Below are 16,915 nucleotides of genomic sequence, written 5' to 3'. Positions count from 1 at the left end.
CCGGGACAGCCGGGGCCGGTACCTACGCGTCCGCCTCGGTGCCGAGGAGACAGCCGTGCGTACAGCACCACAGACAGCCGTGCGTACAGCACCACCTAGCGGCCGACCCACGCCATTGCAGCCCGCTAAAAAGGCCATAACATGTGACCTGGCGGTCGCTTATCTCCTAATTAGGGAGTCTTACTGGTGGTATTTCTATCTCAGAGAAAATTTTGTTTAACTCTCAGAGTGTACAAATGGAACCAAATGGACCTGTTAAGGTCCAGTCTATGAGTAACAGATCTATTGAGAGGTGGGGTCCCCAGACCCCACTTAGAGATCCAATGCCATAAACAGACAGTCGACTATAAGAACGATTTCACATAATGAAGAAATTATTCGAGTACATTACTGGACATTATACATTACCACAATTATAGTGTGTACATTGAGTGGACAGAAACTCATGTGTTGTGTGAACATCCTCTTTCCATGAAACCCACAGGCACGCTGCCCAGGGAATGACAGTGTTTGTGTATTCTCCCTTATTTATTGTTATTGATTGCTGTTATCCATAACACAGGATATTATACTTACATTACAGGAAAATATGATGAATGAGTGACACCAGGGATGTTTGGAATTCATAGAGACAGACAATTACATAGAGCATGGCCTATTACATCTGGCCTACATCTTAGCACAAAGTCCTCAAAGTTTGTTGTATGCCCCTAAAAATGTCCAGGCTGCGTGTCCTACATCTGGTACAAAGTGCTCAAAGTTTGTTGTACGCCCAGGGTCACATTGGTCAAGCTTCGCAGGACGCTTAATGAAATTAGCTCATAAATAGCACTTCATGCATTCCACTCCTAACATTAATATGCACCATTATATTCTAGATATTACAGGCAAATTAGACTATTAACAAAAGTTCTTCTTAATTATCAAACTGTCTCTCTAAATACAGACACAGTGACCAAGATAAAAAGACAAACAGCAGGACGAAAATTAGGTTAGAAAAAGTACTCCTCGGAGCACAGGCCTCTGCCAGGTCAGGTTAGGTAGGTTAGGTAGACAAGATGTGACGGTTAGCAAATCATTAATAGAAAGTTTTGACTGTATGTTGTAGATACCGGTATGTTCATATGTATGCAACGAATGTTTCTATGAAAATCCACTATAAACCAAGGTAAAAAAAAAGAAGAAAAGAAAGTATTGATTATGGTCATAGACATGTATTGATTGATTGATTGATTGATTGATTGATTGATTGATTGATTGATTGATTGATTGAATACTTTTATATAGAGCATCCAAAGCGCTTTACAATATGTATTACATTCACTCACACATTCATACCGATGGCAGAGGAAACCATGCAAGGCACCAACCTGCTCATCGGGAGAAATTAGTGGTTCAGAGTCTTGCTCAAGGACTCTTACATACATAAATACATACATGCTGTATATACAATACATTGATGTCCCATTTAGAAAGAGGAATCTACAACAGTGTCAACCAAATACAAGAACATGAATGGCAATCATTTTGTGCTCATCTCAGATAACCACAGGACAGTATCAATTTATTACAGTAATATTGTCAATATTAAAAGCAGGGGGCTCCCCCATGCTATTTCTATGCTGACTTATAGCATTTACGTTTTCAGTTGCTGTAATAAAATTATGGGGCTCCGCCATATTATTTCTACGTTGACTTTTAGCATTCACGTTTTCAGTTGTTTTAAAATTAAGGGGCTCATCCATGCTACTTCTACGATGGTTTATAGCATTTGCACTTTCAGTTCTTAAGAACACCTTTCTTTAATCTGCCAAAAGGCCTCTTTTGCTCAAACCATGACTGCATTAATCTTATTTTTTGCATCTTTTTAGATCTTTTTACAAAGGCATAGAATGTTTTGGATATTGTGTGCTACTCCGATTCAAAATGTACAGGCTTATGAAGCTTTTGTCACACCCTTGTCTTGGCTCAACGGAATATTTTTTCTCATCATCATAGATCTCTCTACGTCACTTTCCATCTCTGCTTAAGATATTTAGCCTAATTTGAATGCTCTGACACAGGTAGTACCGGGTTTACAGATTCACCAGCAGCAATCTAACAAAGACTGACCTGACTTTTGGCATGGCTTTGGCAAGGTCAATTTCAAGGGATATTTTATTATAAGACAGTCAGACAGAATACAGTGTATGTCTAGGAAACAGTAATACAATTCACATGTGTCAAATCAAACTGATTTGTCCCAATGGCTATATGATTCTTCTTGCATTCTTCAAAACAATTCTACGCTTTTTGGTCATTTTCATTCAATATGTTCCACAGAAATCTTGATCATGGGTTTTTCTACTTCTTTCTGATTGGACACATTTGTGTCCCCATCGAGAGAGAGTAGTTGGACATTATTCCCATCGGTATCTAGACAATCTCCCTCTTTTGGGCAATCTAACAGGGATGGAAGGCTCCCTCCTCGCAGAATGCCCTTTGCTTTACGCATGAGACCATCACCCAGATACCCTCTGAGAGGTAGGGTCTCTAATGGCGTGTCTGATGGATGGTGGACTTCAAGGTCTTCAGCACTCATCCTGAAAAGGACAAACAAGACAAAGCCCTTTATTAATACAGAGCAGATCCACAAAGATACAAACAGAAAATACATAATCAAAACCACCTGTTTTTAGATATAGGCTTTGGTCTTTTTAAAAAGTCCTTTATTGACAGTTACAGTACAGTATTATTTATATCACCATAATGATGATGATTATTATTAATTCATGATTTTATGTATTTATTTATAAGAATTCCACCAATAATGGCATGCCCAAGATAGAGACACCAGGTTGAAAGAGGTTATGTAACCGCCTCAGAACCGTATTAAGGCATGATCAATCAGCATTGGTTGCCATGCTTTTCACGTTGCTGGTGTAATCAGCATGGGTAATCATCAGTAATTATTTTGAGAAGCTAATGCTGATGTAATTAGTAATTAATTAGTAATTATTCTAAATTACCCATAATATAATAGGTACCGGTAAGGTCTGTGACTCCGTGTCATTAAGAGTAATCCATTATTGATGACTTTATTGTGATTTCGAATCCTTAGATTGTTATTTCCTACTGAATAATAACTGTTACGCATATACGCAGGCTATAGTTAGGCATTATTAATTCATCCCTTAGTTACCTGCTAAATGGAACAGATGAGAAAAAATCACACTCGTGTGAACTGAGCGGTGGTGAAGGCTGTGTGTGTGTGTGCGTGCGTGCGTGCGTGCGTGCGTGCGTGCGTGCGTGCGTGCGTGCGTACGTGTGTGTGTGTGTGTGTGTGTGTGTGTGTGTGTGTGTATGTGTGTGTGTGAATGTGAGTGTGAGTGTGCCTGGCCTGAACAACAGCGCCCCTTCCTTAACATGTGTGGTCAGAAAAGGTATTGCAGGCTACATACAGACTCAGGCTACATACCGTACAGACAGACACTCACGCACGCATACCCACACACACGGCCACGTATAGGAGACGGTGTGACCCCTGCTCAAAAGCTAAAAACAGCCATGCATGATGAACACTGTTGAGTGTTGCTCCATTTGTGACATAGAGTAGTAGTTCTCAATGTGGGGTATGGGGACCCAAAGGGGTCCTTGAGGGGGGTTACAGTGGGCCCCCAGCTAAATGATTGATATTTAGGAACCAAATTTGCATTTGTTATATTGTTGATGTTCTGACATATTATCTTGTTTATTATTGTGATGTTATCTGCTTATTGTAAGTCGCTTTGGATTAAAAGCGTCTGCTAAATGCCTAAACTGTAAACTGTAAACTGTAAATTGACCCTGTCACCCTTACGGGTCTGTAACGTGTACAAATGGAGCCAAATGGATCTGATTTGTACACTCTTTGGGTTAAATTAACACTGATAGGCTATACAGTGTAGTCTCAGTCAAAATCATATCAAATGGTCTAGCACTAAAACATGAAAGTTTACCTCATGTCATAGGTGGAACCCTTGAAAGCAGGTTTTGTGTTGACTGTGGACGCTGTGTATGGGACGGAGAAATATCCTTGTTCCCAGTGTTTGTCCTTCACCATTGGGGGGAGATTCTGATGCATGTTGTCCACTGCCAACATTGACACCTGTGGATAGAAAATCAAATAGCAGTATAAACGTAACCTACTGTATATCAATGCAAAAACTCTAATAAAGAACAATAAAGCTTGTTTCATTAAGGGATATGGTAGTCAACTCCCCACTGACATTTATATTGAGATGGACAGTAGGGAAGTTGAGAGGGAAATGGCATAGGGGAGATTTAGAGTAGAAGGCTCAAAGATTTTATTCTGGACACAATAATGTGTCGCAATGTGTCACGCCACATTGTGAGATCTTGGTGTAATTGGAAAAAAGAAAAGCAAGTCAACAAGTAGGTCGGGAGTGGCTTATTGTCGGTATCAGCCGGTAACACGCAGGAGTCTGTCCCCGTTACAATGCGCTAGACCCCTGGGAGATGGACTGCTGAGGTGGAGCGCCACACCTACCATCAGCTCCCAGTACTTGCCGCACGACTTGCCAAGCCGTGCTACTCATACGCTGAGTTGGCGGTGCCCGGAATCGAACCCATGACCTTGCGGTACAAAGGCGAGAGCTCTACCGACTGAGCTACCTCGGGCACAAAGTTAAGGTTCAAGATGCTTGTTGACACATCATATAGCTGGGATGCAGCAGTGATATTCTACAACAGTGATTTCATCAACATTGTAGATACAATAAGATAATACTTTCCTGTGAGATTACACAGTAAAGACCTTCAGTATTAATTTAACTCTAAGAGTGGAGCCAAAACTGGTGTCAAATGGACCCCTACAGATACATAGGGCACATGTTTACACTCTCAGAGTGATACTGTTAGATGCTGGTACTGTGTACTGAAAAGAAGCCTTGTGGGGTCACCTGGATGTTTCGGTCTATCAGTTTATTTGTCTCAAAGTCATCGTCATCCTCTCCAAATGGATTGATAATGAGTTCCCCCACCTGCAGAAAATATATACTTTATGAGGTCTCATCAGTTTTCATAACAAAAAGTGTTTTGTTCAAGAATTCTCTTGCCATCTCACCTTGAGCCAGCCAGCATAGAAGAAGAACTGGAGCAGAGTGAAAACGGGTATGTACATGTCCATGCTGTGTCCCTTGTATCCCTTCTCAGGGTTCAGAAACTGTCGGCCAATCAGGCAGAAACCAAAAAAGGAGTACACCGCTACGGTAACAACCTGTAATTGATCAGTGAGTTCATTATTATTGCCAAATGCCTGATAAGGGCTTCACTGTTCAAGTTGACTTTCTACCAAAGTGGCTGATAAGCACTGCAACAAATGTAAACCCCACAAAAAAAAACACAAAACAGTGAACAAATGCTAAAATGTAATGTCTCATGTCACATGTCTCTGCTGAAGTAAAAGGATGTCTTTATTCACAAACGCATTCATCGATCATTGACAATGGATCTTTTATTGCAAACGCCTCATGTGTAAAATTGTACTGCCGAGCCTACCTGAGTGTAGACCAGAGGGATGCTGATCCAATCATAGTGGAACAACAGACTACACTTTCCTCTGTAGTTACACAGCTCCTGCAGACAGAGTACCACAGTTAATGTCAGGACAGTGCATGGTACATCTAAAGGGTTCCACTTGGACAGTTATTATTTAGTCCATTTACAGAAACAACAAAAACACTTTACATCCATGAGCAGTCTCAAAGCTATGTCATCCTTCACCCGGCCTTCCTCTCGTGCCTTGGACGCCAAGTTTGTAAACCAAGTCAAAGGCATCCAGTAGTTGTTGAAATCAGTGTGCAGTGACTCCAGCATTTTGAGTTCCTGTGGGGTCATAAAGCCTACAAACAGAGATTAATGTATTATTGGATACAGATATCTTACTCACAGCCTTTATGGAATTCATTCACAAAATCAGCAAAAGAAAAACACAAACATCACACAATAAAATGTATTACACAGTGTTAATTTATCCATTGAGGTCCATCTGGTTACATAATTTGTACACACTCAGAATTAAAGGTTTTACTGTGAAGTCCTTCTAAGGGTCCTAATAAATAAGTCAGTACACATTGCCTACTTCTTACCAGATTCCACAATATGTTCAAAAGATGGGAAGCGTTTGCGGACTCTCGTGCTTATGGAACGCAGAATGAGAACTGATGATAAGTTGGCGTATCTCATGAGCGTGCGTCGCAGAAAGCGACCCCTCTCATCTTTTCCGTGGACATTTCCAGACACCACCATCATCAGGTTGTCAGGGAGCGGGAAGCTGGTATACTGGCCCCACCATCTGTTGAAAGCTAGGCTCACATAGAATCCTGTTACCCAAGAAGAACAACAAAGAACCACAGATGGTCTTAAAATGTTATGCTTATTTAGTCTAATCTTACCTCTGAAGGTAATGTGCATTTGTGCTGTAAGTCAATTCACTTTGCTGGTGGCGTAGCTCATTGAAAACTGATTTTCAGGCTTTACATTTGCAGGAGTAGAGGCCTAAAGCAATTTTGGATTTGCAGAAATAACTGCACCATGAAGCAAAAAATAATTAACTTCTTGTGCATAATTTCTAGTGTTTTCTCCAAAAAGTGAGAAGTCATACACTTTTACACAGTGCCAACAGTCAATCGCTAGTGCCTGCTTGAATTTGACTGCTTAGATTTCTAAGTTTGAGTTTGACTTAAGTTTGAGTTTCGATTAGACATTAGGTCTGGAAAATTGTTGAATTGATTTTGATTTAATGTAGGCTACCATATTATGCTCTTGATGATGCTTGTAGGCAATAATTATGTTTAGAGAAGCATGGCTTTTCAGCCACATGGTACTTAGTACCATGCTGTTAAACTTAGGATATGGAGGAGAGGGCTTTAAATGTGCTTGAATTTGCCCTTTGAAAACCTATGCAAACCTTTCAACCACATTCAAGAAGCATTCCATTCATATAAACTAATGCCCCTTTTCAATATAAGTCACGCTGAATGCCAAGGTAATTTAAAATAGTGTATAACACTGACTGAGTTGCAAAATGTTCCTCTCTAAATGCAAGACTTTTCTTGAGGCATATTGAGGTAAAGCTGTGGGACTTACCCAACACAAAAGAGACAGGGATAAAGTTGGTATTGGTAAACTGATCACAGTAAAGTGCTACACGTTCAAATTGCTCCTGCTGGAATGGTGTGAGAAAAAACCTGCAAGGGGAAACACATCATTAGAGCTAGCCTTCACTGTTATCAAACCGTTGAATACAGTGATCAGATATACGCCATATCACCTGTAAAACACACTGAAAAAGGAATACATGACACAAAACACCAGGAATTCCTTATAAAGCAGCCTGTAGATGCTTCCCTTCCATCTGAACAGGAGCTTGGAGAAGCCGCCAAACCTTGCATTGGCCACCTCAAGGCTGTAGGAAACTGTCATATTTGGTTTTAAGTCGTATGGCAAGAGCAGGAAAGTCCTGTTAAAACATATCAAGTGCACCTTTTAAAATTGAACATAGATTAGATTAATAGTTTCATTGTAAGTTTGATAGAAGGATGGAGAATTTACTTTTTTTACCTTTAAAGCACCTGTATCCGTTCTAGAATCAAGTTTGAGTGTCCTGTGAGGACTGCACCCTCACCTCTCATTATAAAGCTCAGTAGAGTGCTGTCATCATCCATCATGTGAGCTTTATTGTGTGGGAACCAAATGTATGAAATCCAGTGGTGGAAAAAGTACTCATAATTTTTTACTTTTTTACTTACTACTTGATAAAAATATCAATTGTGCACTGTATAAATAGTGGAGTCTGGAGTCCGGATTAGCCTCTTGAGTAAAAGTACAAAAGTATCGGTATCAAAAGTAGAAAGTACTCCTTATGCCGAATGTCCCATTTGACAAGTTTTCAAATGTATAAAATGTTAAAAAAAATCTTTAAGCAGATCTACAAGCTCACAATGCGTGGCATGGCAATGCATTGTGAGCTTGTAGATCGGCTATTTTCTATGGCTGAAGTGGTTAATGTATGTTTTGTAAAAATCTACAAAGTAACTCATGAGAAAAGTTTTCAAATAGTTGTAGTGGAGTAAAAGTAGGAATATTTGCCTCTAAGATGTAGTGGAGTAGAAGTAAAAGTACAGAAAATTGGAAATACTCCAGCAAAGTATAAATACCTCACAATTGTCTCCAACCTCACAACATGTTGCGTTGTGAGCTTGTAGATCTGCTATTTTGGGGCGAAGAGATTCGGTGCAGAGGAAAAAAGCATAAGTGTGGAGGGTTTAAACTGGTGCTCCTGGAAGGAGCTAAGCTCCAACATCTGGCTTTGTCCAGGCTCTGAAGCATGGCCTACATCCTGGCACAAAGCGCTCAAAGTTTGTTGTACGCCCAGTGTCCGGGCTCTGGCCTACATCTGGCCTACATCTTACTTGGCACAAAGCACTCAAAGTTTGTTGTACGCCCCAGCCCAGGGTCACATTGGCCAAGCTTTGCGGGACGCTTAATGAAATTAACTCATAAATAGCACTGCTCACTTCACACTGTGTGATTTCCTTCTAACCATATGGCACATTAGGAGTCCAACTAGTGGTTCTAAAATGTTTTATTTGCTAGGACCCCCTCAACTCTGAGAGTGTGCAAATGGGTCCATTTGGTTCCATTTGAACACTCTCAGAGTTACAGACCTGTTATGGTCATTCAGGCTCTTTATGAGTTTCTGGTAATATTATTGTCCACTCATTTTGTATGTCTGTGGCAAAAATTACATTTTGACAAAAATGACAACGCTGAGGAAGACCGACCAGGTCGAAGCGCGTTGTTCTCTCTCTCCAGAGAGGTAAATAAACCATGTGAAAAGGATTTCCTTGTGTGCTGGCGACGATAAATATCTCCAATCCCACCCATTCTTCAACCTTTGTCATTGGCTGTTGACTTATTTGTTCTTCACATGGTTTCACTAGTCAATTGTAAATCAGGCTCTGTTTTCCAGGACTGTTTTATTCCTGCTCTGTTTAATCTCGCTAGGCCCATATTTATGAGGCAATCTGTCCTTGGAGCCCAGACAGGTACTAACTATTATACTTCCCTATTGTTGTCCAAATCCAAGTCATGCTCATTTAACTAAGCTGTGTAAGTTTTACTATATGGCATTTATTAGCTACCTATGTGTATGTATTTGTCATGATTAGGCCTACATATCTTCCCCATTCTCAGCAAGTCAGACATGCTGCACTCCCCATTCCTACCACTGGATGTCACTCTTGTAACTCGGAACATTACTCTTGGCCGCAGCCCCTTCTGGCAGTACCATGGAGTAGGCTATTTATCTCCTAACATTTAGGAGATAAATTTAGGACCTAAATGAAACAAAAAATAGAAAGTTATGAAATAAAATAAGAAAAAGGTGGGGAAACTGAATTATGATTTCTAAAAATACGTTTTTATCCAACGATTTTGTAACCCATTTTTCACCAATATAAGGTTAATATCATCACTATTCACTGCACTGCTGCATTCATTCAACATTTTGAGGTCTTTTGATAATGTTTCGTTTAGTTTTTGTCATATTTTAGTCACCTGAAAAGTTTTAGATTGAGTCTAGTTTTAGTCTTCTAAATATAATGATATTTTAATTGACTAAATCTACAGTTGATTTTGTTGCCAAAATTGTATTTTGATGTATGTATGTATGTATGCCTTGATGGCAGCGCGACACGTTTGTGAGATCTAGTAGATCTGCTTTTTTCTAAGTGCAACACAACTGCAACCAAACAAAATGACTTGTATTTTAGTTCTACTGGATCTCTTCTCCACTAGTCCCTCCCTAACATTTTAGTCTATTATTTGATGACAAAATTGCCAATATATTTAGTCTTAGTTTTAGTCATCATTGCTTAGTTTTTATTTCGTTTATTTCGTTTTTCATTAAGCGTCACGCTGGCCAATCACAGCGCATCCTGCGAAGCTTGGCCAATGGGTCCCTGGGCGTACAACAAACTTTGAGACATTTGTGCCAAGATGTAGACCAGGTGTAGGCCATGCTTCAAAGCCAGGACATCTTTTGGGGACCAGACTATTTTTGGAAACCAGACAACAAAGCAAGATGTTGGAGCTTAGCTCCTTTCAGGAGCACCGCTCAAAAAGGTAGTTCTAGTCGACGAAATCAACACTGGTGAGGAGGGTATCCCACTTTCATTTGGGAATTGATGTCCTCTGCATCAGACCTAAGGACAATGGCTGCTCTGTGATCCCGCTCTAGATCAAATACATCTCGCTCACAGGCATCCGAGGAGGAGACCCCGACCACTTCTGCCAAGTCATTTCCTGGCTTCAGCCAAAGGACCCACTGATTGGGGCTAAGACCTCTGAGAACCAGAGAGGAGGGAGTGGGTTCCATGCTGATGCCGTTTGGGAAACCCAACGCCATAATTACAACCTCCCACTGCGAGTGAAATTAGAGCTGGGTAGAAAGCAGGGATTTCAGGTAGCTTTAGGTCATTGTAGGGGCAGAGCATACTGAGGGGCCACAAAGGAGGCTCAGATAAAAAAGAAAAGAGCGAGACACTATTCCCACGAGTACAGTTAATATATGATTTGCTGTCCTCTAGATACAGTATTCACCACAAAAAAGAAAAGAATCCTTTCACTATCTTACGAAATCTTTTCTCTCATGCCTGAAGGTCATGAGAGAGACAGAACATCATACATATCTGTAGATTATTTTAATTGCAAATAGCAGACAGTACACATTAAAATCTTCAATGTTCAAAGACCTAGTTCAATGGCATGTCTTGTGACCAGTGTATGGTAATCATCAACATCTTGAGAGGTCCTGGGAGGCAAAGATTTGAACATTATATTTCTTTTTCTCCCAAAACAAAACAACAAAAAACTATGAAATGCATGGTGGACAAAATAATAATAAGCATTAAGCAATAAGCAAAATACACGTCAACATGGATAAATATCAGTGCCTTTGGGTAGCAGTAGTCCCAGTTTGAAAGTTAATGCAACATTCATCTACTCATGACCTGTCGTAGCTGTCATTGAAACAGAGTTCATTCTTAAGGTTGTTGCACACTGATGCGTCTTTTCGTCCGAATATAGGAGCGAATTTCGGAGCATGTAAATAAATAAATCAACCTCACGTTATGTCTATCACGTTTGCACACTGCCACCCGATTCGTATTTATTTTCAGACCACTGGCCCCTTGCTCTCTCTATCTCTCTCTCTCTCCTTGCCCTGAAAAACGAATTTAGCAAAACAAAAAAACGCAGCAGTGTGCAACCAGCTTAACTGTAGTAACAAAAATGTTTTACCATTAATCCACAATCTCTCTCAAGCTCCTTCATATGGGCTGATATGGTCATAGTAGTATAGTATATCTTTAAAAAATAGTATTTTTTACCACAGTGCAATGGTTTCCCAGATTTATAAAACACATTATCATCAGTCATTCATTATCAAGTTCTGCTACATCTGCCCAAATGTTTTGACCTAAACTTTTATAATTTGAAATACATTAAAATCTTACAATATATAGAGAAAGGTGATGAAAAAAAGTTTTTTTTTTGCTTTAGGAAGTTCCCCTCCCACCTTCCTGTCCTCTCTCTTTCTTATTGTACAAGGTCCAATTAATACACAAAACCAGAATGGGTGAGAGTGGGCATTAGGTCTAGTTTCCACCTCCTAACAACAATAGCGTCTGTACATTCTGCACCTTGTTGTTGACCCCAATATTTAGTGCATCTAGTTATTCTTTTGTGTAGTTCCCCGGCACTGTCATTATACTTAGCACCTTAACACAGTGGCCCTCTGTAGCTCAGTTTACTGAGCCAACCTGAATCACGCCACACCACACAGATCACTATCTAACACCAGCATTTTACCAGCATTCTGAGCCTGCCATTTTCCCACTTACACAGTAGAAGCCTCATAGTGTTAATTCAACACTGAGTGAGGACTTTAGTGTGTAAGTGTGCAATTCAGCAAGTGGAGTGGCAGAAAGCCAGCATTTCCCTCTCATGTCTACTTTACAGGGTGCTTTTCTAAATTTGGGCTTATTAATTTGTCTCTTTTATACTGTACATTCCTCATGTCACAAACAATTAATAGTAGCTATTGTAGCTTGATTAGTCACTTGTCTAGCACCTATTAGTGGGGTGGGGTAGTCTTAACCACTTAAGTTTCGTCAAACAGTGAAAATAGCTGATCTACAAGCTCACAAGGTGTTGTAATGTGATGTGTTGTGAGCTTGTAGATCAGCTATTTTCACAGTTTCTTTTGAACATTTTGAAACGTTTCAATGTTGAACTATGTCATTAATATAACTTAGAGGAGTTGTGTGGAAAAAAGTCCTGGAGGATTGATTTTGGGGTTTGTATTGTAAAGTACAACTTGATGACATCACACCGTTGTACTTTACAATACAAACCCCAAAATCAATCTTCCAGTTCTAGGCAACACAGAAGGGGGGGAACTATTTTTCTATTTCCACACAACTCCTCTAAGTTATATTAATGACATGGTTGAAAATGGGTGGTCTTCCCCTTTAAGGTTAAATATGTTAATCTCCAGAGCATCAACTGTGGAAAACCATAAGTAACTGGTAAAACTGGTACTGGACTGTATGTAGCCTACTACACATGTCGGTTACTCGACTCGGTTTGACTTGGGTGTGGCAAAGAGGAAGCAATGCAGATGGCAGGAGCTCTGTTGATTGCATATAGTATGTTGGTCAAACACATCTACAAAATGTGCCCTTTGGAATGGAATTATAGTCTTTGGTGTATTCCGATGGAGTCGAACATGAAATGAAGAGAATATCTTTGTGTAAACCTCAAAAAACAGTGTTCAAAAAGTCTGTATTTGCAGTGAAATGACATGGTTAGGCACTACAAGAGAAAAAGTGGGCCTCCCTTTCAAACAGCAACAGCGTTCCTCAGGTCCCACAGGAAAAGCTTGTGATTATATCACTTCCTCTTACATTGTGATACATCAGTGTTCTGACCAGACTGTCTGTGTGACAACAGATAACTCACTGTCTCTTTCTTGGTCTCTATCACATACTCCCACACACCCACACACGCACTCACACACAGACACGGACGCACACACACACAGACCATTTACTGTCTCTGCGCTAGTGTCACGAGAGGTCGACACTCTCGTACTCAGCATGGTCAGAGTCGTCCAGGTCGATGGCAGGCACGAGACTGTAGTATTCGGTGGACTGGGTCATGTAGGCCTTCTCCCTGTCAGATGAGTCTTTCATCACCTCTGTCACGCTCACTGTGTCCAGCTCTGCCTTGCTGTCTGTCTCCATGCCGTGGGGGCCCTGCCTCACCTCTGATGCGGTGGAGCCGCGGGCAGAGGAGGCATGGGTGAGGGACTCTACCGAGCCCAGCTTAATCTCCACCTCCTCATAAATGTCTCTGGTGCTGCCCAGGAGGGTGGAGGCCGGGCGCAGCAGAAGCTGGTTCTTCAGGATCCCCTCGCCTCCGACGTTCACGGATTTTACGGGCGACTCTCCGGGCGCGGGCTTCTGCTTGGACCGGTGCTTCTGGCCATTGCAGCTGGAAACAGAGGGCTTCTTCTTGGAGGTGCCGAAGGCCGGAGTCTCCTTCTTCTTCCTCTTCCTCCCGCAGCACCAGCAGAGCACCAGGGCCGAGAGGATGAGGAGGGGGAGGATTATGAAGAGCGCGGTGAGGCCAGGCGGGCGGCACACGTCGCTTATCTTCACCGACCACACGTTCCGGCCGGCCAATTTCCTGGGAGACGCGCAGGTCAGGTTCCCAACTAGATCCTTTAGGCCGGTGGTCCTGTTTTCATGATACCCTGCTTGCAGGCTCTCCATCAGGAGACAGGAGCAGGCCCAGGGGTTAGCGTCCAGCTCCAGCTTCAGCAGGTCAGGCTTCTGGAGCACAGAGCTTGGGAGAGAGCGCAGACGATTCCCCTGCAGGCGTAGCTCCTGAAGGCTTTCAGCGCTCTGAAGGAAGCCCTGAGGGAGCTCTCGCAGCCGGTTCATGCCCAGGTCCAGCAGCCTCAGGCTGGTCTGGCCGGTCAAGAACTCCCCTGGCAGCGTGGTTAATCCATTGTGACTCAGGTAGACCTCTCTCACGATGGATACTCCGGTGCCAGCAATGTCAATGTGACTGATGTTACAATGAGAAAGATCCAGGATTTCTATGGTCGTCTCATTGGTAAACACGGGCCAGGGCAAGCGGCCAAACGTGGAGCCAGAGTAGTTCAAGCAGCAGGTCTCTGTGGGCAGCTCTGAGGGAAACTGGTCCAAAATGGTGGCTTCGGGACACAGGCACCCGTCCACAAGTCCATTATTTACCAGCAACATGAAATGCAACAAGAAACCCCAATGGCAGACCGTCTCTGGAACAGAGCAGAACAGAACAGAACAGGACACAGGACAAGTTAGACTGTGAGACTTCATTACAAAGGAGACTGGAATTTGAATGAAGTCATTGGAATACAGTTCATCAATCTCAGCCTCTCTATTAGTCTTTAGTTTGACTCAGCTTGGGAGGGGTTATTTTTTTCTTCACTCTTCACGCACCTCACACACGCACGCACGCACACACACACACACACACACACACACACACGCGCACGCACGCACATGCACACTCACACGCACAAATAGTCCTTTATTTGGATTGTGGATCTTCTCCATACAGTCCCACAGAGACGTAGCAGGGGCCTGGTACCTAGCAACATCTCTAAGGACTCACGGTTGTTGTGATTAGCACGGACGTTGCCATGGCAACACAGATGACTTGGGAGCAAGAGTCCACCTCGTAGCAGGATATGAGAGAGGAAACAGGTGCGATGACTTTGCCGTGCCCGTGCCAAACAATGTATTTTAGAATTACTTTAGTTTAAAGCATGTAACGATGCAGATACTGTACAGTCTTGGTAGTACACGAATAAACGCAGTTCTAAGGTCGACAACATTTGGAGAGTTTTGAATATACTGTTTTAACAGAGTTGTATAAATACACAGGCGAGTACATGGCACTCATTACTTGCAGCAAACTTCCTACATGGTCTTGGGGATGAAGATATTAGCATTTTCAACACAGGGTCACTTTCATATGAATCACACAGGAAGCGCAAGAGAGGATGAGAAAGGGAAACCGCCAGAAAGGGGGAGGGAGGGAGAGAGAGAGAGAGAGAGAAAGAGAGAGAGAGATAGAGAGAGAGAGAGAGAGAGAGAGAGAGAGAGAGACTGGGATGGGTGAGAGAAGTGGGAGTGGTGCCTGTGTTTGCCAGTGACATCACACTTCCTCACCCTTCACAATAGAAGTGGAAAGCGGCTCCACAGTGAGAAGGATGGAATGTGCTAACACCCCAACAACACATAGCCACTGCATTTGCTGGGGTTAAAATAGGAGGGCCCTGGTCAGCTGGAGGTACATGCATGCTGGGCCTGGGACACAGTAGTCCAGTAAACGTTTATATTTTGACAAAAGATACGAGGGGTAATAACTATGAGGGGTTCTAATCCAGGGGCGTCAATTGGGTATGGCAGGGGTAGCTGCCATACCCTGAGTCCAGGGGGAAAATAAAAGTTACTTTTAAATATAAATCCATAAATGTCTCTTTGTCTATCTGTTCTGGTTATTATGTTGTTAAATTACAGTAAAATAACTACAAATGCAAATTTTTACAAAATGGTCACTTTAACAAGGTACCGGTATTATAATTATGTTCTCCAATCTCCACATCTTGACAAAATGGTATATTCCCAGGTTCCGCAGGTCAGCTAAACAGGTGCAATGCATTATTGTTAATTGTGGCACGTTTCTGCCATTTCCAGCCCAAGAAACCGTAGAAACGTGAGGAAAAATAGAATGTACTTCTTAAAATAAAGGTATCATGCCTGTTGCTAAGTTATGGCAAAATGACTGGTGTCTTGCACGCGCGCGCAAGACACCAGTCATGTTGCCATACCTTAGCTTTTTCTGAACTGACGCCACTGTTCTAATCTGAGACAATCGGGACATTCGAACAAATCGTTAATCATTATGGTTACCAAGTGCCATCTGGTGTAAATTGTTATCTTTCGAAATCCCACGTTTAATTACCCAACAGCATTTTAGAATCAAAGCACGGAATGCTTGTAGTTCTCTTTCGTCCAGTATGGCTGCCTGCAACTACTGGTAACCACTTTCTGCCAATTTCTGTACAGTGATGATGGAGTAGGTAAACACTGGAATATATTAACGTTACTGTTACTTCTTTACAAGATCCTTTAACAAGAGAAGATATGTTTTGCTCGGGGGTGACGTCAGCAAGGGCACGAGGTTGCAACGGTCCCTAACGCCAAATCAAAAGGGTTCAGATCTGAGCCATGTCTCCTGCAGGAAGGTTTTTATGTCTCCAGACATAAAAACAGATGATGATGATGATGATGATGATCATCATCACATAGCAACCACTGGCTCTTTCAATGCCGTTTGAAGAAACAATGGCTGCTATGTCACAGGCAGCCATGTTGGAAGACAAGAGAACTAACAAACATAATGTGAAAGGGCCGTATTCACAAAATCACTGTGTGAGATAAAACAGTCAACTTTATCTGTGCAGGCAAAATAAAAGAGAAAATAAAAACCTAATTTGGTCATGGCAGCATCTCAACTCAGAACAAACAAAGAAATAATAAAAACATGCACATGAACAGGATAAGCAAGAGCATCTGCACCTCCACTGGATTACAGAAGTTATACTGTATATACAAAGAGCTCTCTCCTTTGATCTTGGACTGATCAAGTGAAGCATGAAGACTCACAGGAATACATATTGTAGTAAATTGACTTGAGGCAGAGTGTGACTATGGGTTATAAACTATATTGTGTCTATATCAATTGCTGATAT

The 16,915-nt window shown here is 41.9% G+C and overlaps 1 protein-coding gene across 1 annotated transcript; it reads right to left on the bottom strand.

Moving 5' to 3' along the window:
* Positions 1–2,343: 2,343 nt before the first annotated feature.
* best4 (bestrophin 4) lies at positions 2,344–7,464 on the bottom strand (the record flags this gene model as incomplete). Its single annotated transcript, XM_080725836.1, has 10 exons — positions 2,344–2,353; positions 2,448–2,582; positions 3,978–4,126; positions 4,941–5,021; positions 5,105–5,257; positions 5,539–5,616; positions 5,728–5,882; positions 6,129–6,362; positions 7,129–7,229; positions 7,313–7,464. 10 exons carry the CDS (start codon positions 7,462–7,464, stop codon positions 2,344–2,346), a joined length of 1,248 nt encoding a protein of 415 aa, XP_080581962.1.
* Between the last annotated feature and the right edge of the window lie 9,451 nt (positions 7,465–16,915).

The sequence above is a fragment of the Nannobrachium achirus genome (assembly GCF_963921795.1).
Source record: "Nannobrachium achirus genome assembly, chromosome: 5".
Lineage (NCBI taxonomy): Eukaryota > Metazoa > Chordata > Actinopteri > Myctophiformes > Myctophidae > Nannobrachium > Nannobrachium achirus.
Note: the sequence above shows the minus strand (reverse complement) of the source record. Positions and strands in the feature narration are given on the sequence as shown.